This window comes from Carassius carassius, chromosome 40, assembly GCF_963082965.1.
Source record: "Carassius carassius chromosome 40, fCarCar2.1, whole genome shotgun sequence".
In the NCBI taxonomy this organism is placed as follows: Eukaryota; Metazoa; Chordata; class Actinopteri; order Cypriniformes; family Cyprinidae; genus Carassius; species Carassius carassius.
The window spans coordinates 23,950,434-23,974,634 of record NC_081794.1 but is presented as its reverse complement, the minus strand read 5'-3'; the positions used below and the strand labels follow the sequence as shown (position 1 = coordinate 23,974,634).

Genomic DNA, 24,201 nt, shown 5'->3' with positions numbered 1-24,201 from the left:
TTCTTCAAAGGTACTTCATTCTTGCTTCCTGTTTGAGGTTACGTCTTTGAATTTTGTTAATTAATAAATAATATCATGTCCCTCTTTATCAGAAGGGTAATATGCACCCTGTTGAGATCAAACAACTGGATAAATGCTTTTGATGGCAATTATAGAGTAAAGTTTTACCACTGGATATGAGCCCATTGATCAGCCCGTTTGCTAGCACTATAAAGGACATGTCAGGAAGTAATCACCTATTTTGAAAAGTAAATTTTTTGACCACTTTGGTGGCTTTTTATAAGTAGGTTTGAAGGGAAGACTGACAGTAAAAAATGTGTAGTGCTTTACAGCTCTATTATATACAAAGCATGCATATTCCTGCCTTAAACTTTAGGTGGGCCATTTGGCTTTCCATATACCTGAAATATTCATACTTAGATGTTATTAGTTCATTTGAATGTTATTTTATCAGTTTTTGGTTATTATGCTCTTCTTGATCCCCGAAGTGATGTATGGTTGGAGGCAATGAGAGAGTGAGAATGAGCGAATGTTTAGATCTGCCACATGTTTTTCTTTGCTGCCTGGATGAGGGAGATTTATCGTGCAGATATATTGTAAAAAAATAAACTTATTTTTGTCTCTTTTTTTGAGTGATGGTGGGAATTTTAACACATTTTGCCTTTCAGATCTGTGTAGAACTTAAACCAAAAGAAGTGTTTTGAAAACAGAGAGCTTAAATGAAGGTCCATTCAGATTTAAGTTTATTTTTTGTCATGTTAAGGTGTTCAAAGGGCCTGCATTTCATTGTATGTCAGTTTGCAAATATGACCACCGGAGTCGTATGTCACTATGAATCAGCCGGCTGGAAAGGATGTATGTGGTTGGGTTTGTCACATTTGTTTAGTGTGGTTATTACGTCAACATCAATCCACTTGGTAACTGTAACCACAGCTGTAATCAAACAGAAATGTAGCTTCTTTTTTATTTTATTTTTATTCTCAGACTAAAGGTGATCATTGTTACTTTTGTAAAGACATCTGTTGGCCTTGTTTTAGTCATTTATTTTTTATATATATGATATTTGTTCATTTAAAATGTTTATTTTTGTCTTTTCCCTGTGATGTGGTTTACTTCTTCAATATTATATACCAGTGCTGCATCTAAGGACTTTTAAAAATGCCTAAAATGGGATATATTGTATTATGTGTTTAGTGCCAAGGTTGTACTCTGTGATCAAATATGTATATTCTGTACTAGACAACATATATAAAAAGAAACAATCACTTGAAGGAGCTCTTCAGCAGTCAAAGGTCATCCAGCATTGGGTAAAATTATTTGTCTCTTGAAAGTAAAAATAAATAAAAAATAAGATGACCTATTGACATAATTATATTATTTGCTAAATAAAATGAAACAAAGTCAAACAAGCCAGTTTGTCGAATTATTTATATTTCTTTAAATCTCACCGTCTATGCTTACTATTAATATGAATTATTAGTTAAATGACCCTAAAATAAAGTGTTACCTAAATTATATAATATATTAATTGTATATTATTAGACTGTATTATTCAAATATTGCATTTATATAAAAAAATAATACATTACTATAATAATTCTAAAAAATGTATGTACAATTGTGTATAAAAATTTGAAGATGTATAATATGTAGCTTTAAATTAAAATAAATGGACTCCAAAAACAATCTCAATATGTTAGGCTACAGTTCTGGACCTGGGAAACTGACCGCACACTGGAAAGGGGCGGAGCGCAATCGCTTATGCTGATGAAAGTGGGCGGGGTTGTGGGCGGAGCGTTGCCACAGTTAGAGGACTCTTGAACTGCATTAGTAGTGCGCCATCGCGCTTTGAGCAGTCAGTACGCTTACGCTAAGACGTGCTCGTCAGGATTCCGCTCTATTTGTCCTCTTTAATCACTTTTGATTATCCATAGACGCGTGGTTGCAACATAAAGCTGTCTAAAGTTTGAAGGATATTGGAAACATTTGTTAGGCTGAGCCTGTTTTTATATTATTCACTTCTCTTTTGTTTGGAGTGGGATTCCATTGAACTTGGTCCATTGTTGTTGGATGAGAAGCTCAACTTTGGCATTGAGGCTCCTGGAATCCAATACTACGGAGCAAACAGAGGTAAGACTTTACAGTTTACATAAATTATTTTGTTTGTGCGACATATTCCAAAAGGTCCCATCAGAACATTAAATAGAAGTACACTGTGTTTTAGATACAATGAAGCATTTGCTCTTCAGGTGCTTCATGACATAATTTTTCATACGGTATCTCATTCATTTGAATGTCAAATTGACTTAACAACTCCAGATTTTTACAATTTGAATGTGTCAATGCTCAGACATTCCTCTACTGTGTGTAGTTTGCTGTATGTCTACCATAGTATTTCCCTTTTTTAGGCTTATTTTACCTGTTGTTGGATTAACCCAAATAATTAAAATATTAAATGGTAATAAAGTTAATGTAATAATGTTTATTAATACCCATTTATATAATAATGAAATGTATTTCGTTATTTTTCTGCTTATTGCATCTTATTTGATATTTAAAATGTTTGCAGAATTCATTCTCTGTTGTGGCTTTTTAAGGGATATTTCGTAGTACGCTGACCTATGGCTTTTAATACTTAATATATGGACAGATCTTCATTGTTCCTATTAAATAATTTCTTTACAGCCAATATCATTTTACCAAACCTATCTGCGTTTCACCTTTCAGATTGGAAGTTTTGTAGACTGCCAGTGCACAAGAGTGTGAAGTTGAGTTAGTAATTAACAAGTGATGTGTAATGCCGGTCTTCGACGTGCAGCTTGTCGGGATGGCAAACTGAAAGGGAAAATGAGGAGCTTGTGATTTTGAGTCATTAGTATAGTGGTGCTAAATGCCTGGTTGGAGCTTGAAACTTATGTTAGCTTGCTGCTTGCATCTGAAGTGAAGAAAAAGTTGTAGAATTGTTGAACTTTAAACAGAATGAAGTGTTGCGTAAGTACTTGGAGGAACGAAAAGTCCACGTTGCAATGTAACGGGAATCCAAGTGAAGTATTCCAAGAACCTCTTGAGGATTTCCAGATGCATTTTCCAAATACATTGTCCTGAACCCATTGGTCACATCTCTTGCATAATAGGCTACATATTGGTCAGACAGCTGCATTTTCACAGTTCGTTAATCTAATGGCCCAAACTGTTGTTTGCACAAAACTGGCAGGCACTCTAGTATTGTGAAAGTTTATCAGAGTGAAATTGATTGACCCTAATGGGTTGTCTCAACAGCACAATCAACTTTTGATTATTCTGGGTTGACTCTTGAAGTTTATTACTTGAGTGTTGTGTGGTCCAGAGCATTGACCCTTAACCTTTTGACATTCCTGGTATCAATATTTGTGAAAGGGTGCATTAGTGTCTCTGAGCAACACCGCTTCCAGAGCTTCTGCCAGGTCCAAATAATTTGGTGTATGCCTGGAGTCAACGCTGCCTGTTAATATCCTGAGCTCATTTTAATTTTCAAGTTACGAGAGCAGGCAGAAAGACAGTTCTGGTCTAAATTGTAGCTTGGGAGATGTAGGCCAAGGTCATACTGTGTGTGTGTGTGTGTTTTAAGGCCAACCTGCTAAATGGATGGATAAATGCAGTGTGTTCTTTTTTTTTAATTTTTTTTTTAATTTTATTTTTTTTCCTCTCTGACACTAATTCTCTGCTCCATCATACATTTATTTCGTTTTACACACATACTTACTTTACCCCAAAATGAAAAGTCTGTCATTATTTTAGTCATCTCATGTCATTCCAAATGTGTTCATGTCATTCCAGTTGTTTTGCCATTGCTTAGTGATGCAGCCTCTATTCTAATTAGAAAAAAGTGCAGTTTTTAGATTTCACATTGATTTGAAATGCATCAGCAACATCTTGTTCGATGCTTGTGTGTACAGCTCTAGTGAGTAAGTGTGTGATGCAGCTGGCTGTCTTCCCGTCCACTGCTGATGTAATGTGATTTGTCTGCAGCACTGAAGTGTGTATGTGAGCGTTTGCGACTCTTGTCAATATGAACAATTCTTAGTGTACGAACATCACTGTGCTGTCTTGTGACTCAGCAGCATGAGTCAGTTGTGATCTCAGATAGACTCATGCCTCCTGTGATGTGATCAGCCCAGCTGTCGACACACACTCTGGGAGGTCGAATGTCTGCGTTTAAAGGGACTAAAGTGGAACCGGGGGGCTTTGAAAGCTTAACCTTCCTAAATTTAGCCCACAGGTTTGTGTGTAAGTTGTTCGTAATGATGGTTAGTAATCATGGGTGTTCCCGGCCTTTCTAGATGACAACTTCAACACCCTCCCATCCAGTCTGTGTCATAGATGTTTGATGCTTTTTGTTGTTTAAGCTAAAACACTTGTTAAGATATAACTATACTATAGGCTGTATGATTTAAATTTAATATCAATATTTGCTGATAATATTTTATGATCTGTCTTGGTTTAACATACACTACTGTTCTGTAATATTTTATAAATTGACTCTTATGCTCACCAAATCTGCATTTTATTTAATCCAAAATACACTTAAAAAACATCAAAATTGTGAAATATTACCTACATTTAAAATAACTTTTTTTATATTGATATATTTTAAAATATAATTGATTCCTGTAATGCAGTGTTGAGTACTCAAGACTCGGACTCTGTCTCGAGACCATATTTTAATGGTCTTGGTCTTATCATGGACCTGTGTGCATTTTGACTCTGTATTAACTCTGACTCAAACATATTAGGAATCTGACTTATTCCTGAGTCCACTCGAGTCACAATAAAAATATTTCATGATTATTACTATATGTTAATATTTCTTTAAATTGATGTATGATTGACACGTTCAATGATTGGTGGTTTTCTTGTGACGTGAGATGTTAGCGTAACGTTAGTGCAGAGGCATCAGGATTCAGGCCAGGATGTCTCATTATGATGGCGTTTTAGTGCCACATTGGAAAAAAAAAATTAAGAATACGAGATTAAAGTCGTAATATTTTGAGAATAAAGTCAAAGTTTCTAAAAGTTAAAATATTTCGAGAATAAACTCTAAATGTTTCGAGAATACATTTCCACAAAGAAAACGGATTCATTTAATTGTTTCACGTAAATACAGCGATCTGATCATTAAAGATCTTGAAAAACACATTATTGTAAGGCACATAATTTGTGTTTCGCTATAAAACTGATTTTGAAAGCTGAGACATTAAAAGTAGGTATATCAAAAGCACGAATCGTATTGCTATTGCGTGGCTGGTGCACTACAAATAACGAATGCAAAGAAAGCTATGAAATGTTATTTCCAAGCATACTGTCCCTGCGAGTATGTCACATGGTATGATTTCTGCTAATAATCCCACATATATGTGTAGTGTATTTATAAAAAAAGGGTTAGCCTAAATAAGAGAGCTACAGTGCCCCCCAGAGGAATGCCGATTGGGTGTGTGAGCAGATGTTAAGATAAAAAGTTGTTCCTGTTCAGTCTGTTAATCAATATCATATTCTTGATATTAAGATGTTTCCGCGAATCCTTACAATCGACTCTTCCTCATCCCAGTAAGATGATGCGGCTGCTCAAGACGCAACAATATTCAAATCAATCCCGGTGGCCTGCAACTTCTCCCGGTGCTCTCAATCTGGGATATTTACATGCGCAATAAAGGCCTACTTTCAAAATAATATAACTTTAATTTATACTTTTTAAATTCTTGAAACATTTAGACTTTATTCTCGTTGTATTACGACTTTATTCTCAAAGTATTTCGACATTATTCCCGTAATATTTTGACTTTAATCTCGTAATCTGCGATGTTTTTTTTTTTTTTTTTTTTTTTTTCTCAACGTGGCACTAAATTGCCGTCGTATCTCATGAATTTAGCACATTAACTTTTTAAAACGTCTGTTACATCTATTATTCAGTTTGCATGTAAGAGCCACAAAGAGTTTGTGTGCAGTAAGACTCATTCTGCAAAAGAAACATTCTGTGATATGTGGCCTTTTTACCCTTAACTGATAATATTTTTTAAACCTTTATCAAGTAATTAAGATACAGTGTACATGCCATATTATATTTTATATACTATTTGAGCATGGTACCAATTTTATTGTTTCCACCAAACATTTTACACACTCTTGAAGATTGCTTTAGGTCTTGACTCAGACTCAACCCTCTCTGAACTTGATCTTGACTCGGACTCAGCCCTCTCTGAACTCAAACTTGACTTGGATTAGAATGAGCTGGTCTCGACTACAACACTGCTGTAATGCAAAACTGGATTTTCAGTATTAATAAGTATTATTTTTGTGTTCTTGAAATTTGTAAAAATATAAATTTATTATATTATTCTTTATTTATTATAATTATTTTGAGGCTACAATTTTATAATATGTTTAATATTATTTTGAAGCAAAATCACTTGAGCAGCACACTTTTCATTATACAATGACAGGAAACGGCTGCGAGATATTGTTAGCTTTTATTTAGAAGACTTTGAACTGGGGAAAACTGTATTGCATTCATATCAGAACTCAAGGGAAAGTAACTATTTTAACCACGGCTCTTGCCACGGCTATCGTCTCCTCTCCTTGTGAACTTTGCGTTCTTTGCGTCAAGCCCAGCTGAGACCTCAGGAATCTGACATACTAGAGGCAGAGAAACATATTCCTCTGAAAGCGAACCTCCTGCTGTCCTACAGGCTGACCCCCACTGACACTGGGCAATGAGCCAGTTCTCCTGATTCCAAGAAGGCCAAAACCCTGTAGCGTTGAGTCCGTTGGAATCCTGTCATACAACCTTGTTTAACTTTCTGTTAACTAGTGTAGCTTGCAGTCTTCATTAACTCACTTGATATCAATGCATGCTGCCTCTGTGTTTTCACAAGTAAAGAAGCTATGATATGTGTTCCTAGAAAATGATTCACTTCCCATCTCAACATTTTTAATAAAATATTGACGAATGGTTAAAAGTTAACTATTCATGTTCTATGTAGTGAACTCGTGTTGATGAACATTGATAAGGAACTCGTTTCTTCACATACTCCAGCCTGATGTAACCCATGTGCTTAAGTAACCTTTGGTTTCAAGATGACGACTGTTGAATTTTAGACTGAGATTCATTGTTTCTTATTTCAGCCACCCTCATTTTTGAGATGACAAAATCATGATTACTGTGTTTTGGATCGTGTTGAAAGGTGTGAAACCGGTTTAAGTCACTGGTATCGTGTAGCAGCTAAAAAGATACTCCTTTGAGCTGAAGACAGATTGTTTTCTCAGGGTTGAGCCAAACATTTTTGGAATGACAGTATTAGCATCACTCCCTGTCAAAGTAGCTCTCGACTTGAGTTTCCCGTTTCTCTTTTAGTCAAAACCTCTAAGCACATTATTTCTAATAATTGGCACAGCCCAACAACTAGTCTTGTCACATTTCACACAGCTTTGTAATTCTGTAACCATTTCTGTGGGTTTTAGTACTCTTTTGATCCTTTGTTTATCCACTAAAATAAAACCGGAGCCAATGATGATAATCGCCATAATTTCCAAAGCCATTTTGTTTGGACACTTGCTTGTGGTACTTGTTTTTCACACAGTGAGAAAGGGAAGAAACATTGTTTCTTACTGTCTCTTTTTTTATTAGATTTTTTCATTCCTTTATTCTCCCTCCATCACTCACTTCTTTCTCTTGAATAGAGTAACAGGTGGTCTCCCTCAAGCATGTGGCTGGTGAAAAGAGAATAGGAGGAATTCTTTTCTCTATTAGTGTCCATCTCCATTCCAGATGCTCTTGGCTTCACTTGAGTAATCCAATATCCTTATAGATCCATAGCATATGCCCTCTGTCACTCCGTGTCATTATGGCTCAAAGTTACCCACAAATGCAACCCGAATTCATGGCGACGTAACCAGTACATGTGTGGAAAAATCATGTGTGGTCTTTTAGAACGTTTATATTTCCATAGATTACTAGCAATTCAGCAGTTTTTTGTATTCAGAATAGACCAACAATTGACCTTTCACTAAGCTCCGCCCACCTTAAGTTTGACTAACTTGCCATAGAATAGAAGTAGTGTCTTCTTTGATTTTATTTATTTATTTATTTTATTTTAAAATGCTTGTCCTATACAGGATCACAAGGAACCTTCCCCAGGCTTTGCACAGAAGAGCACCCTGGATGGATGACCCTGTATTATGTTGTGTTGTGTTGTGTTGTGATGAGCAAACTCAACTTGTATCACAATCTCAAGGATAATATTTTTGAGGTTTATTTCATTTGTAGCTATGGCCATATTAGATAAATTTATCCTCCTTGTGTTTGTGTAAAGGAATTGGCTCATACTTCAAATCATTTCTTCGTTAAGCTCTATTTCTGTGGCCTGTTTATTTAAGTCTATTGTGATCGCTGTGACTTCCACAGTTTCAGTGTCTCTGAGGGCAGACAGTTGGGCGTTTCCAGAGGCCTTGTCCTGTGGAGGATCACTTATATGCTTCAGTAAACTCAGACAGTAGGTCAGCGTGTGTGTTGAAGGTAGAGTGTTGTATTGATCGGCTCAGTCATGCTTCTAATTTTAAACTGCAGGAATCAATCTTGGTCTTTAAGTGTTGTTGATTTCAGATTAAGTGATTAAGGCAGTATTTAACGTGATTGCTAGTCCAGAAAGTAACTTCATGAAGCTATTGAAACTACATAGGCACTGCCTATACTATCATGATAAACACCAAAACTGTAGAGTGGCTCTAATATGTATTAACCACTATTGCCATCATCCTTGTTTTCTTGGCAACCACTGTAAATATTTGTAATGGTGACTATGCAATTCAGCTTTGAGAAATAGTTTTTAGTCACTGAACTGATTTGGAGATACTCTTCTTTTGTGACCAGGAACATCTGGTTTAAAAAGAGGCCTTGCTCTTTTCAGACCTGCTAGAGCTGAACCGCACTGACATATGTATGCTAGCAATCAGTGCATGAAACACGTCATGCATGCAATGTATGCTTACATAAACAAAGACTGCTGTCACCATGCTGAGTCACCCCTTAGAAGGATTTACATGGGTTTATTATCTGATGAAATGTCATGTATGAGAAGGCTTTTGTTTCGTTTTTTTATTATTATTATTTAAGTTAATTGGCATTGCGTCATTGCAGGACAGTTGTGATTGTCTGATGCTTTGTAGATGACGTCATGTCACAATTACTACAATTATGAGTTTCTGACTAGTAAAACTTGTTCATGTCTTTTCAATCTTTTAATTATAAGTAAGAAAGAATGGAATAAAAAGCTCTATCTGCTTCCAACTTGTTGTGATGAATTAGGTCTTAACCGTTTAAGGTGCTTATTTGGCTATATTTTCGTCTGCCGTGACTTTTATTAAACAGTGCCCTATGAAATTCTTTTCCCAAATTCTGTTTTTTCCCATTACATTTTTCTAGACTCTGTTTTAATGATTAACTTACATTTTATTCATCAAAATCATGTCTAGTTAATTTAAAATATGGGAATTACTGTATCAAAATAACAATTTATTAAAAGTATAAACAAAATTAAATTTTTAAGGCCTTATGAAATGTTTATATTTAAATAACAGTAGTTTTAATAATTGTATTAGTTGTACTATCACTATTACATTAAGTAAAATATTTCTGTCACTGTTTCTTCAAGTTAAACCAAACTTTTGTTTTGACGGGTTGCTGTGAAGACATTTACATTTCTGTTTTTGATATGGTAATACTTTTTCTCAAAAGAAATGGTAAAATGATGATGAAGTGACTCCCATAGCAGTTCTAGAGATTTTCATCTGTTCATGTGCTCATATATTAAGGCAGCAGAGGCTGAAAACATATGTAGTAAATGAAACCACACATCTGAACTATTAACTATTTATGTAACTATTTTCTAATAAAAATATTCAAAATTAGTTTTCATTTATGTTCAGCATGACTTCCGAGATACGCCTAAGTGATGAATGATGATAATTGCTTGTGTTTGTGTAAAACTAACACGGCAGCGAAGTTGTATATGTATGATGTTCCAAGTAAGTTTGTGTTTCAGGTGCAAAGGATTGTGGGAGTTCTTGTTGTGGGTTGTGTGAGTGTGTATTTTTAGGTAATTCAGACTGGATAGTTTTAGCTGAAAGTTTCACAAGTATTTGGTGGTTTCTCTGTAAATGTATAATCTGGTTCAGTCTTTGAGACGATGTAAAAAGTCATTAATCACTGAATGGTGCAACTTTGGGTTTCTCAAGCTTCTTGTGTATTGTTTTGATGGCGATGGGGAATTCCTACTAGCAAAACAGAAAGTTGTAAATTATAGATCTTTCTTTTCTTGGGTGCTGCCTTAAATGCTGCTGGACTGGTGTCTTGTGTACCAGTGAAGGAAAATGTTTTGAAAGACGGGCTTTATACTGTCTGTAATGTATAACACAAACAACCTGAGCCTCCTTTGGCGATGAATCACTCTGTCGACACATTTATTGGCACACACATCATATAGAGAGACCTACAGAAACAGCAGGATTGGTGAAAATGTTTTTTTTTTTTTCAGATTTCAGCTGTATTTCATCTTTTCTAAACTAGTTCAACTTTTGAACCCAGACAGAAAAAGATAAATGACCACATGTTGTCCAGAGTCTGCATTTCATAATTTGACGCTGTTTGAGAAGGTCAGTCGAGAAATGTCATCTTTATCTGTTTGACTTGAGCAAAGTGATTCATAAACTGTAGCTGTGTGGAGAACTGAGCTGGGTGGAGGAGCATGATGGACCACAGTGGGGTAAGCTGTGCCATGTAAGTATATACAATTGTGAACATAAATGATCAAATAAAATCAATGGCCAGTCCCATTCCTAATACACATCTGTCGTAAGTACATTTAATTTTATATTTAATCATTTTTATGATTAAAATGGCAAACTGATATCCCATAACCAAAAATCACATTTAAAAAGCATTTAAGTATTAAAATAGTATGTGTTTATTAAGATCCATACAATAATATTTAAAATATTAGTTAGTTTAATATATAAAATCATCATTTATTGGGTACTTTTAATTGGGAGGTGGCTGTTTTTACATATGTGGACTACAAAACCAGTCATAAGTAGCACAGGTATAGTATATTTGTAGCAATAGCCAGTAATCCATTGCATGGGTAGAAATTATATATTTTTCATTTATGCCAAAAATCATTAGGATATTAAAGATCCTGTTTCATGAAGACATTTTATAAATTTCCTACTATAAATATATCTAAACTTAATTTTTGATTAGTAATATGCATGACTAAGAACTTCATTTGGGCAACTTTAATTAGTCTAAAATGTACAGTTTTTTTAGATTAAGAGATTACCCACTCTCGCCATCAGAACTGTTCAGAGACACTGGCCTGATTTTCTCTCTGTCTGATGAGAAGTTGGATGGAAATGCCCTACGAGGACTGTGGCCAGCCTGCTGGCGCCCCATTCTGTAGCACCTCTGCCAAGATGGCACTACTCAGTGTGTGCATGCTTTTCCTCAACACTCTTATGCTTGTGTCCCAGACACACGGGACCCAAGACTGACGGCAACACCCAGGACAGACACAGCACTGCTGGCTCTCTCGTTCTCATTCTCATCTATTCCATTGGAAAGGGTTATGGGCCTAAATTTCAAGCAGTCTCTCTTCATTAGCAGTTCAATCCAGATTATGATGTTTGCATTTTCAAAAATCAATTCTTATTTGCTCTCCTCAGCCTGGTTTAAAGTTCTCTGTTTGTATGCAGAATTGCACAGCTGTGAGTGGATTGTTGGCTAGATCTGAACCCGTGGGCCTTTGGCAGAGGAAGTCGGCAGGAATGTGGAGTGGAAAGGATGTGGAAATTCCATCATCTGCTTGATTAGTAGGGCACGTTCTGTCTCTTTATACGCCGTGATTACAGAGCTGCAACCTTCACCTTGAGGAAGAGTGACTGACAAAGTAAAATGTGAGCTGTAACATTTGCTTTGAGGAAAAGGTAAAGCTTTTATAGGTATGTTGTAAAGGTTAAGTCAGGCTGGATGGTTAAAAGATGTAAAAGTGTGTTTGTGTGTGGCATATGAGGCCTCGCTGGTTTAAACATGGACTTTAGTGTTTTCTGCCTTCTAGTGTGTAATCCTTGTGGTTAGTTTCAGCATGTTTGGTAGATAACCTCAAATCATAAACACACACACAGTATATCTGTTTACCCCGCTGGCTGTGGAGTCCTGACTAAGTTAATGAAAAATATCCTGCCAAGAGAAAACTTTGAGAAACTAGACTGGGAGGCTGATAGTATTATGCTGTACTGTGGCTGAACTCAGGGTTGTTTTGGTGTGTGTTTCTTTGTCCTTTCCAGAGTTAGAATCTGTTAATGCTCATGTAATAGTTTAACCAACAAATAAAAACACAGTCATCATTTAATTACTTTCACATCACTTCAAAACTTTCCTCCTTTTGCTTGAACACAAGTTTACATTTGAAATAATATCCTGGTCATTTATTTCAGTGAAATGTAAGTGAATAAGCACTGGTGATTTCAAACTTAAAAATGATTTTTTTTTTAAAAGGCACTATAAGATGTAGGCGGTATACTGATACGTTCCCACTGTCCTTTGAAGCCATATAATAGCTTTGTGTGAAGAACAGACTAAAATCTGATCCTGACATCCATCCTGTTCTTCTCTGATTTGAAAAAAGACTTGGAATATGGTGCACTAGTTTTGTGAACTACATAAGACTGTTTTCTGCTGCTTTGTGTGTCTTTTTTGATACTCAAAAGCTCCAGTTGACCTTCATCGTGATTGTGGGGCACAGAGCAACCAGAACAGTGTTGAAAATGTCAATTTCCATAAGCTAGCACTTAGCTAAAGCATTAGTGCCTTTAACCTGTGCTTACTGTGTTTGTATCAAAACAGGTTCTCAAGTGGTTCTCATGTTGGCACAAACGGATATACACACATTACGTTTATCATGTTCTTCTAGAATTTTTATTGGTGTGAAAGGAGATTCTATTGGTTGATTTGTTGGGTGCCTTCAAGTCTTCTCCGTATCACTGTGCATTTCCATTTGTTTGTTTACCACTTTATCTGTCTCCATATTAGGCCTTAGGCTTGTGGAGGGGTTAACAGGAAAAACAGGTTATAACTGTAGTCCGTAATAATGTCTGACAACTGTTCGGCTCTTTTATGCTTACAAGAAGTTCATTTCATTGAATGTGTGTTACCTCACTATTTTAAGAATTACTACATTTTCTACATGAAGGGCGATATTTAGTTAATTGTTTCAATAAAAACTGCATTTAAATGAAGATTCCTTCTTTAAAATGTTATGTGTAAGGCATGGGGAAGTATTGTCATGTCTGTTAAAGCCCTAGGAGTTTAATAGATGAAAAAGTTTATGGATTCTTTAAACAATCACACACACACACACACACACACACACACACACACACACACAAACACACAGTACACAATAGTACTCCTTTATTTTTTGGACACTGCTCCATTATGATATACTGGAATACTCTGGTATGTTTTCTTTACGGTTCATTTTGTTTCCTTTTTAGAACACCGCTCAAATATATATATATATATTTTATTTATTTTATTTTTTTTTTTTATTTTTTTTCAAATTTATTTTTTTGCTTGATATGATTCAGCTGTTTTGGACTTGGAAATAGAAAAACAGAAATTGTAATCAAGAGTTGATGTAATGCATTTACATGCATGATTGAGGTGAAAAGACAATGTTGCAGACATCTAGCTGCATATTATGTCTAAACTGTGACCATTCTTATATAATGTGTATTGTCATAGTCATTCCTAATGTTATAGTCAGTCATTTAGACAATAATAACAACAGAGAGCTGCTTTTTTGATGGAATATGGTTAGAATAGTTTCCAGAGCGCAGTAGTACCTTGTTTAATAAGTAATTATGTCACTCTTAAAAGATTAAAACAGGTCTATAAATAAAAGTACAGTAACATTTATGTGACAGTTGGCGGTTCATGCAGTGGAGCCTCTCGTCTGATGACTTCCTCCCATGTGCTTTGCATGAGATACAACTTGCGTAAGAGAGTGTGACATCATGAGTTAACAGCGTGAGACAAGTGATGTTTGTGGTGAAGAGGAATCATTTATACAATGATTGCTTTATTTTCCTTGGCCCTAATCTCTCATGGTGCATAGAAGTGCCTCATATAAATAAGGCTGTGGGTTTGATGGCCACATTCATACTCTAAACCCAAAATATTTCATAGTTTTTAATCCACAATCCAACCCTTGTTTTTCTACCATCACTGCCATAACAGCTTCCTGCCAGACGAGACGGACTAATATATTTTTTTCTTGTGAGTGTTTGCATGCTTCACACTCAGGAATGTTGGCGAGACTGAAACTGGTCTCCTGGTATCCCAGTTTGTGTAACGAGGCCCTGCAGATGTGTGCTTAGACCCTCACTGAGTTTGATCACGAGGGTCCGTGAAGCTGTAAAGTTGTAGGTCTCCAGTGAGCTCTGATATGTAAACACGTGTCCAGAGGGGGAGAGAGATATTTAGCTGGTGTGTTGTCTTTCAGGAGCTGTTAGGATTTTATACTGATGTGTAATGATGCTGAACTCAAATGACATGCTCTCAAATCCCCCGAGTGGAGCTGTTAATTAAGCGTTTAGATTACTGGAGACGGGCACGAACAGGACCAAAGTCTCTCAGCATTTTTGTGATGATTGGTTTTTCAATTCATGATGTTTAGAGACACAAGATGAATACATATACAATAATGAATTAGAGTGACTATTATTATTCGAAAACAAAAAAGTAATTTTGTTGTTAAAATCACTTCTTTTTGTTTAAAAAAAAATCAACAATATTTCAGAAAATGTATTTTTTTTGTCATTTTAGCTTCCAGTTCCCATAAATGATGATGATGATGATGAATGTATAAGGATTTTTTTTACTTTTGTTTTATTTTATTTCATTTAATTATTTATAGTCAATGTAGCCTATATATTTTTAGATTTACATTGCCGATTTTGTAATGAAAATTTTGTCTTGGCAGTTCAGAGTTAAATGGTATATTTTACTAATTTAATTTAAAAGTTTAGTTTGGATTAATGGATTAAAAATACTTTAATTGATAGAACATACTGAATTGATTGCATATAACATTTTTATAGCAAACCAGAATATATTGAAATTGATCATGCCTCCTGAGCCATATATACTGAAGTTATTTTCCTACCATTGGAGGAATAGATCTGTTCACTTGTGATTTATGACATTAATTTTGAAGCCAATCCGGAAAGCTAATTCTGCATGGGTTCCCTTGGGAATTTCCTAGTGGTTTTCAATTTATGAGTAATTATTTATTATTACTAATTATTTCTTGAAGAGACTTTCACATTCTGTTCTACAACAGAGTTAATACCTCAAATGTGATTTTTTTTTTTTAAGCAAATGTTGCATTTTTAAATGTAACTAGCTAAACAGTTGCCATATTTGAAATTGTTCTACTATAATTTGAATCTATTAAAATCCTTGCAAAGTTTTACAGTTTTGTGTTTACCATTACGGCATTAAAGTTCATTATGTTCTGCCCTTTCTTGGTTCCGTTGATTTATGCTCCTAATTTATTCAGGAACAAGGCTGACTGCCATTACTGTGCATGCATGCAAACACACACAACATATCTATCTAGAGACCTCAGAGTGGGGCGATATGCTGTGATTCAACAATGAGGTCAACCTGCCAGCGGGCAGAGCTGAATCCTCCACGGGGACGCCCAGTTCTTTGACTCAAGTGGAGAGCTTATCGTTTATCAAACCCTCTTCTGTTCGCTCACAGCTACGGTCACTCAATGGGCTTTTGTTGTCAGAGATGCAAATGTTTTGGTGGGGTGACGTGTCTTGGAATATTGTTGCCTGGATCTCATTCATCCAGATTGCATGCTCACTTCCCAGGGGATGGCTATGAAGTCATGTTTGAAAACATGGAGAATTGCAAACAACCGTCTAGACGGTAACGAGCACTATGTTGATACGTTTCCATCTTGGTTTCAGAAAAATCAGACCAGTCTTTTAAGGATTATGTTTGTTGTACAACTCGGTGTCTTTGATGTTGGTTTGTTTAAGTGATTGGTGCGTCTCAAGTCTTGTGTTTGCTATTGGAGTTCAGTCAAAGCTAACAGGCCTCCTCTGTGTAAAGAAGCAGATAATCAGATTATTAAAGCATAAATCACAGCGCCCAGTTGGGAATCTGTAAGTTTAGTGAACCCAGTGACTAAGAGCACTTGAGTTCTCTCGTACAAGCTTTTTATTTTTTTTTATTTTTTTTATTTTTTCACTTTCCTTTTTTCATTCCCTCTACAGTGACATTACAATAGGATGATACAACTAATAAGTCTTCCAAGACATAATAAATTTGACTTTAAGAGAAAGGACAAAGGAAAGCGGTGAAAAAAAAATGGAAAGAAAAAATAGGGCTGAGAAACAAGAACTGGTTCTTCTTCAAAACAAAAGTCCCATTTAGAACAAAAGTGGCTCAGAAGCAATAATAATATCAGCCAATTAATAAGTTTTCTTATTTAAAAGTTACACAGAATGGTATAAGTTTTATTTCTTAGTTTATTTTGTTTACTTAATAATTTGCCTATTTGGTTTATGTATTTATTCACATTATTTCTGTATATATTTATTTATTTGCTAATTTGCTTGCTTGCTTGCTTTATTAACATAATTTATTTAAGAACATTAAATTATATTGTAATATGTAACATTTATTACATTATATCTTTTTATTTACTTATTAAAAAATCCAGAACAGATTGATTTTTCATGAGGTTTCTTTAACAGTTTTGGAACCTCAATAAACCATGCCATCAGTGGAATAGTGTGATGTACAGATCACAACCAATGTTTAGCCATTATCTTACTACTTTGAATTTTGTCTGTGCAAATAAATCATGAAAGTTTCAAACACTAAATGCAATTATGGGAAACAGAGTTTTTAAATTGTTGATTGCAAGAACTGTTGACAATCTAAAATGTTCTCATCATTTGGAACCAGCCTCAAAGGCAATAAATGCAGTAAGACTGTGATCCAAATTGAAATGAAATGAAAAAGGAATTATCCTTATAAAAGTCCTTATATTCTCATACATAGTTGCATATGAAAAGGAAGGAGTGTTACAGTAAAAAAGAAGGGTGAAAAATGCAAGCAAGGTGTCTGGGGAAAAGGAAAAACTACCTTGTCAGCACTATGCCTGGAAGAAAAATCTAAGGCAGCTGCAGTTGAGTACAACAAAGAGTAAAGGTCTAGGTTTCCTCATGATATAAGAGCCTGGCACATACTACAAAGAATTCTGCACTGGATTGAGTTGAATTAAGGAAGAAATGCAACCCTTTACAGCGTTGGGCTCCCAGGATCCTCTGAGCTCATGGTTATGTAATCACAAAGTGAATGTGGATTTGGAAAGAAAGGGGATTTGCAATTTGCTAAATGCATTTTTGATTTGTGCCTTGGACCACATTATTAACCGATATCTGCATTGCAACCTTTTGTTTTCATTTGTGCAAAATTGACACTTTCATTTGAACTTCATGTTTAGTAGAACTCTCATTAAAAATTAACATCGTTCTTTTACTAAAGTAACATTTCAATTACTGTACAATGTCAGCCTTATAAAATGACATTTATGTCTTTTCTCTTCTGTTGTAGGTCAATTTGCAGATGTTGAAAGCTGGACTCTATACTTTAAGGATAAAAATGGCCATGCGTCCTGTATACGTGGAAGAATTTTCATCCTGACCACTGTCCTGGATCTACATTGTCATAGGAAAGAGTGACTCATCTCTTGGCAAAGAAAGACTTTGGTGATTTTATTTTTCTGTGGGCCATATTTGAGAAGTCATCATGCCTATTCTGAAACAGCTTGTGTCCTCGTCCTCCCAGTCTAAGCGGCGTTCTCGTTCTGACCTGACTGCGGAGATGATCAGCGCACCTCTAGGAGACTTCCGTCACACTATGCACGTGGGTCGAGGAGGTGACGCATTTGGGGACACCACCTTTCTTAGCAGTCACTCAGGGGAGCCACCAAAGGAGCCAGAGGTACAGCAAAACTTACCTAAACAGAGCCTCCTTTCCCGTACCTTCCGAAGCAGCAAGCGCTCCCAGTCGGCCAATCGTGACAAGCCTGACAAATCAAAACTGGCGCCCCCTGGTGGTTCGCCAAGTTATGTAAAAAATGCAATCTCGCTGCCATATTTGAATGAGGATGATGCAGGAAGAGGTACTGGAATCCACCTTCCCAAGAGCGTGTCCTCAAGTCCTTTAAAGAAACTTCCAGAAGATGAAGTAAAGCCGCTTAATGGAGCCACAGCGCCTGCTGTATCAGACGTGGAGCTGGACGAGAGGAGTTTCGGAGAGCTGACTGACTTGCGTCCATCGGTTCCTTACACAGGAGGCATGAAGCATGCCGAGTCCATCATGTCTTTCAACATTGATCTGGGTCCCTCCATGCTGGGAGACATCCTGAGCGTGATGGACAAGAAGGGCTTTGACGATGACGATCTGGGATTTGAAGAAGGGAAGAGTAATGAGGGGCGCAGCTCGCCACCCCAGAGCCCTCCCAATGAGGTGGAAGAAGAGGACCCTCTTCCTCCGATCCGGCCCCCACGGCAAAGGCAGGGTACTAACCCTCCAGAGCTCCAAACCATGAACCATCAACACCTGGACAGCTGTTCCCTCTCCAGTTCAGGGTCCACCATGCTGGATGAAAAATCCCACAATCAGATGTATGAGGGGATTATGAACAACAAAAAGTACAGCACACCTCGAATTCAAGACGATAGGGAGGACATCTCCTACATGGATGATGAGGATGATTATGACGACGATGAGATTAGGGTGTAAAGTGAACAGTCTTTGCAAAGACTAACAGAAGTGGTTGAGGTGGGTTGGACGATTGGAAGATGTAAAGCTTACATACTGACTTGGAGGACTGATTATATAATGGAGATAAAAGGGAAAACATATGTTTTAGCCCTTGATAATGCCTTTTCACTACATTTTCTAGTTCAGGTATACAAACCTTCTGTTAATATTGACTTTCCCCAGAGCCACCACTGCTGTGAGAGGAAAGTGTTTGCATGTTTGCATATGCTGAAGCAAGGGAATTCCATTTCAAGTGGTAATTAGTCTCATGCGAATCAGTGAATTCCAGTGTTGACCACTTGGAATGCTGATACAGGAGGTTTGTTGTGGAACCAAGCCTCGCATTCTCCCATGATTAACACCGTACTCTTGCTTATGCCTTTAAACTCTGAAAAAACACTAACACCAACAGTCTTAATTTTCCTGTGTTTTACAGCTTTTTGTTCGGTCTTTAAGTGATATTCTACATTTTGCCTTATATGTAAACCTCAATGTTGTAAATGATGATTGGAAAACCATAAACGTGTTTGGAGGTTCAACAGAACGCTTTATCTCTTGCATATGCTACCTTTTTCCCATCGGGAGTTGTTTATGTAGTAGATCTGGACTTTGTCATGTGGTCCATGCTTGTTTAAGAGAATTTCCTGTCGGCTCACATGAAATTCTCAATTAAGGGGGAATTCAGATTGATAGGATGCAGAAACCTAAAGCAGTGGTGATTGTTGGATAACTTGTAGGCAGTAAAATCAGTCCAAGTGGAACCAATTATGACTTCAATTATTATGTGTTTGTGAATGAGAATTGATGTCAAGAGGGCTGAAGCGTGTGTTTTTTGATTATCATTGTATAGGCTCAGAGATGAGGAGTGTAGCTCTCTTATTCAGAGTCTGGTGTAGTGCCTCGAACTTCAAACTGTGCTCATCAGCAGAAGTGGCTCTGCAGGGTATTCATCTCTGAATGACTCTTAAGTTCTTTGTGTTTCTGTATTTAGGTTTGAAGAGAGATCAACACCCCATGATGAGATTGTAACTTGTATTGCCACTCTGTGAGTTAGTGCCATACCCTTTGCATCAGTTAAATGTAGACAAAAGCATACTAAAATTCTTTAACATCTACAAAATTAGCAAACTCAGTCCATCATGTAATTTTATGTTACAGAGTTATGTAAAGGTTTCACTAATTTTCCTTAAAGGTGAAGTGTGTAACTTCGGCACCATCAGCAGCACTGTAATAGATTTTATTTTCTTTTTAAATAATGCAATTTTATTGTATTTGTTTTCCAATTTTTCAAAAAGAAAAAGGCAATTTTTATTTTAGTATTATTTTATTATACTTTTTTTTTTTTTGACGGTCTTTACATAGATTGCATATCCATAACAACAGATCGTCAGAGTTTGAAGGTGGGACTACTAGTAGATCTGGAAATGTTTGAAACAAGTTAGTGCCAAAGAAATTACACACATCACAATTAGGTCTCTATTATGAGACTTTCCAAACTATGCTAAACCTCAGCGAATATGCCCAAATACTGGCAAGATACTTAACACTAGTCTCTGGTTTACCATTAAAAACAAAAAATACTTACCATATTAGTGTCCTGCTAGCCAAGCAAGTATTAATTGTTCATTGTGCACTTTGGGAAATTTATTTTTATTTGTTTTCTTATGACACAAGTGATGTTTTGTGGAGATAATTTAAAAGCGTTACACTCCTGATATATGTACATCATGTTCAGTTATTGATTTACTGTATATTTGATTGATGGTATTGTTTAGTCAACAGTGTTGGCCCTGTATTCTAACATTATATAAGCACACTAGGAACCGAAAAGAGCAACATTTTTAAAATAGGTTATTTCCAGTTGGTTTCTGTGGTACAGAATTGTTTGTACAGATCTCTTTGTGGCCTTTTACCTTCACTTCGTTACCTTTACCTTCAGCTCGGTTAGGTTTTGTATCAGCTTTAACACTCCAAGAATACAGCTACATTATTTCCTTGCTCACCTGTCAAGTGTTTTTCATTGGTTTGTGAAATCAGCATGTTTGAACAGAGGAACAAGTAAGGTACGGTTTATAAGAGCTCTAGAAAGATGTTTGTAATGCTGACTCAATGGGTTCTTTTCAGGCTTCGTATAGGATGGTTTGGAAAAGGGCTTTATTAATGGGGTACGAGGGGCTTGTGTTGCCTTATATCTGGTTGAAATGCTGCATCATGCCGTTTTGTCTGCAAGCACAAATGGACGATAATCAAATGTGCCAATTATCTTCTCCTCTCTTTTGCTGCCCTATTTTTGTTCAATTTATGGGTTAAGGAAATGGTCTTGGAGATATCACACTGCACGCAAAGCTTTTGAAGAAGACCAGATGTCCAGAACAGGATTTGTGAGACTGAAAGTGACCTGGAACGCTGGCATGTAACAGGTTTTGAGAGCAGCAGGACTCCCTCTACAGTTTTGAGTAGTTTTCTTTCAGGCCATTTGCTTTTACTTATACTTACTGAGACAAAACTCTACCATCCATATACAATGGCATAGAGGTTTCTAAAGTTGCTTTGCTTGATTACTATATGCACACAGCTTTCTACAGCTGTTACAGAAAATGGTTAAAAAACAAAGTATAGTATAAAACCATCTCTATAATTTCCAGTTATTTGCTGTTTATCTTTTTTCACTTAATGTCTGTATCATTCTGTACTGAAATAATGTATATAATGACCTGCCTCACTTTCCCTTGCACAATAACAGTTATATTTTTCAATAAATGAAAAAGCTGATAAATTTGACTACAAGGCCGTAATTTGTTCTGATGTCCACGACTGCCAATGCTAATCATTGTGTAGGAGTAAAACAAAATACCTGAGCAAGATTGTTCATGTCGTAGTTCTCCAGTATTGTAGATTTACATATGTAATAACCATCCTCAGGCTAAAAAAGTTCTGTATCGCTGCTATTCCAGTGTGTTGACTCAGGGAAATTTGCCTCTGCACTGTGCACTTTTTATGCTGATGCAACCGATCTGACTGATTAAATTCTCTCAAATATTCATTTCAAAAAGTAAGTTGTTCTTCATAGGTGGAAGACCTAAAAATAATTTGATTAAGATGGAGATACTCAGGCTTAGTAACTGCGAGCACCTCTACAAATGTGAAACATGAACCGAACAGCTCTACCAAGACTGCATCGATCATTTAATATAGTTTCTGAATTAAATGTTTTTAGGATTTTCATGGGAAATACATTGGGGGAGCAGAAGGTGAACATGAACAATAAGGTAAGAACATCATGAGGTAAATTTTTAAATGCATGGATAGATTGATGTAACAATAAATAAATAAATAAATGTTATATTTATTACATTCTATTTCATATGCTTCATACTAGGCTTAAAGTCTAAATGTGTTCCTACTGCCATCTCGTGGTCAATCCTCATTCCACAAATACAGCTTATATTTTAAGAGATCATCTCTATCTTATTCTGCAATTTTAAAAAATGCCTTTTTTAATCGCAGAATAAGATATAAATTCAATGCACAGTTTATTTACAGGTTTGTCAAGAAATCTGATAAAACTTGTAGTCACTTAAGCTACTGAGAAAGTGCAGACAAACCATTTTCATTATATGCATTGTACGTTGCATATAATTAGACGTACATTGTACGTCACTGATTGATTATTGAATCGACAAAGTAAATACTCCCTAAATTAATAAAAATCCCTTGCCACTATACCCCTTAAAATATATATTAATTGATATGCTGATAGCATGATAGACAGAAATGGCGAATGTCATGTTTTGTGGCTTTTTGTGTTTTTGTTTTGTTTTATACAACAAACAGACTGATAATTTTCCTATTTGTTAGATAATGATTTAATATAGGAAACAGCTGCCATTTAGAAACGGCATCATATTTAGATGTTCTGGATGCAAGCTGTTGTTTCGACTGGCCATGAGTCTGGATTTCTCCCTGTCAAAGGCAATGTCAGTTTGGATCACGGTAGATACAACAGCAAGGTGTTTGCATGCAGCTTCACTCAGGTACCAGTCTTCATCTTTTGGGAAATTCCAGAATGCAAGAGGATCCCAGTCGATCTGCAACATTTCCTTTTCCAAGTATCCGCCCTCAGACCCTTATGAAAATTCTCTGGCTGTCTAAAGCGTCTCCCTTGATTCTCTTCATCCAGGTGTTTCATTTCAGGCAATGACTGTTCTCTTAATGCGGGTGGAAGTCTTCTTCGCAGAGAGAGCAATGTCTTGGCATCTCAGGTCAAGAGCGGTACTAAATAAATGTCAACCTGTAATTTTCTTTCTTTCTGCTCACTCAACAATAAGTCAATGTTAAATTAAATTAGCACTAGGCATATGGCTCTGAGATTCTTTCTAGCATATTTAGTGAAAGCCATTTTTACCTTTGGACTGAGCCAGGTTATTGTAACTGCAGCTTTTTTGTGCCTTTTTGTGGTGACCTTGTGCTTTAACATTAGAAAAAATACTTTTTATATTTTCCAACATCAGCTCTTTCCCGTCAGAAGACTCAAGCATCTTCTTGAAGACCAAATCCAGTGTTGGTGAAACAGGGTATGAGATCCCATCCTGCCTTTTTGATGTCTCTTTTTATCCCATCTTTATTTGTCACTACCACTTTAATCTTCCTTCCAATTCCCCATTTATCTGCTATTTTCAGAAATTGTCTAACAAAATGACTAGGCTTTTATTCTTCAGGTGGAGGTGTGGTTTCTGAGTCCATGTTATCAATCGGGACAGGCTTGTCATGTGTTTTGTTTGCTGTGGTGTTCCACACTAAAGAAGACAATGAAACCGTATCTAAACTTTCTAGAACTTTTTGCACAATTTGTATTGTTTTGGAAAACAATTGTTTCCAAGTATATCAGTAGGTGTTGGTGGATATTGGAACCTTTCACTCATAGACTTGTAGAAATGTAAGGCCAGACTCTTCAACTATGGTGATGTAAATCTGAAATAACCATATCCAGTAAGGTGTTCCCCTGATCACCCATTGAAGAAAAAGAGCAATAATTTTATACATTGCATATGTGTGTGGAAATGGAAAGCTTTTTTTTTTTTTTCAAGATTTTTGCTCAAAATGCAAGAAAAAGTGTGTATGCCAGGGATCTGTCATTTTTAGTCAACTAACACAGCTCAAAAATGAACTTTTAAATTTTTCAAACCGGTATGGTCAATAGATTTATGGTTTTAGAACATTGCCTTAAACTTGTGCTCACAAGTACAAACTCGTCTGGT

At 36.2% G+C, this 24,201-nt stretch overlaps 1 protein-coding gene across 1 annotated transcript; it reads left to right on the top strand.

Annotated features, from left to right (window-relative positions):
• Positions 1–1,841: 1,841 nt before the first annotated feature.
• On the top strand, positions 1,842–21,719 carry cdc42ep4b (CDC42 effector protein (Rho GTPase binding) 4b). Its single transcript, XM_059532733.1, has 2 exons — positions 1,842–2,130; positions 17,729–21,719. Exon 2 carries the CDS (start codon positions 17,924–17,926, stop codon positions 18,920–18,922), a length of 999 nt encoding a protein of 332 aa, XP_059388716.1. The 5' UTR covers positions 1,842–2,130; positions 17,729–17,923; the 3' UTR covers positions 18,923–21,719.
• Positions 21,720–24,201: the final 2,482 nt, after the last annotated feature.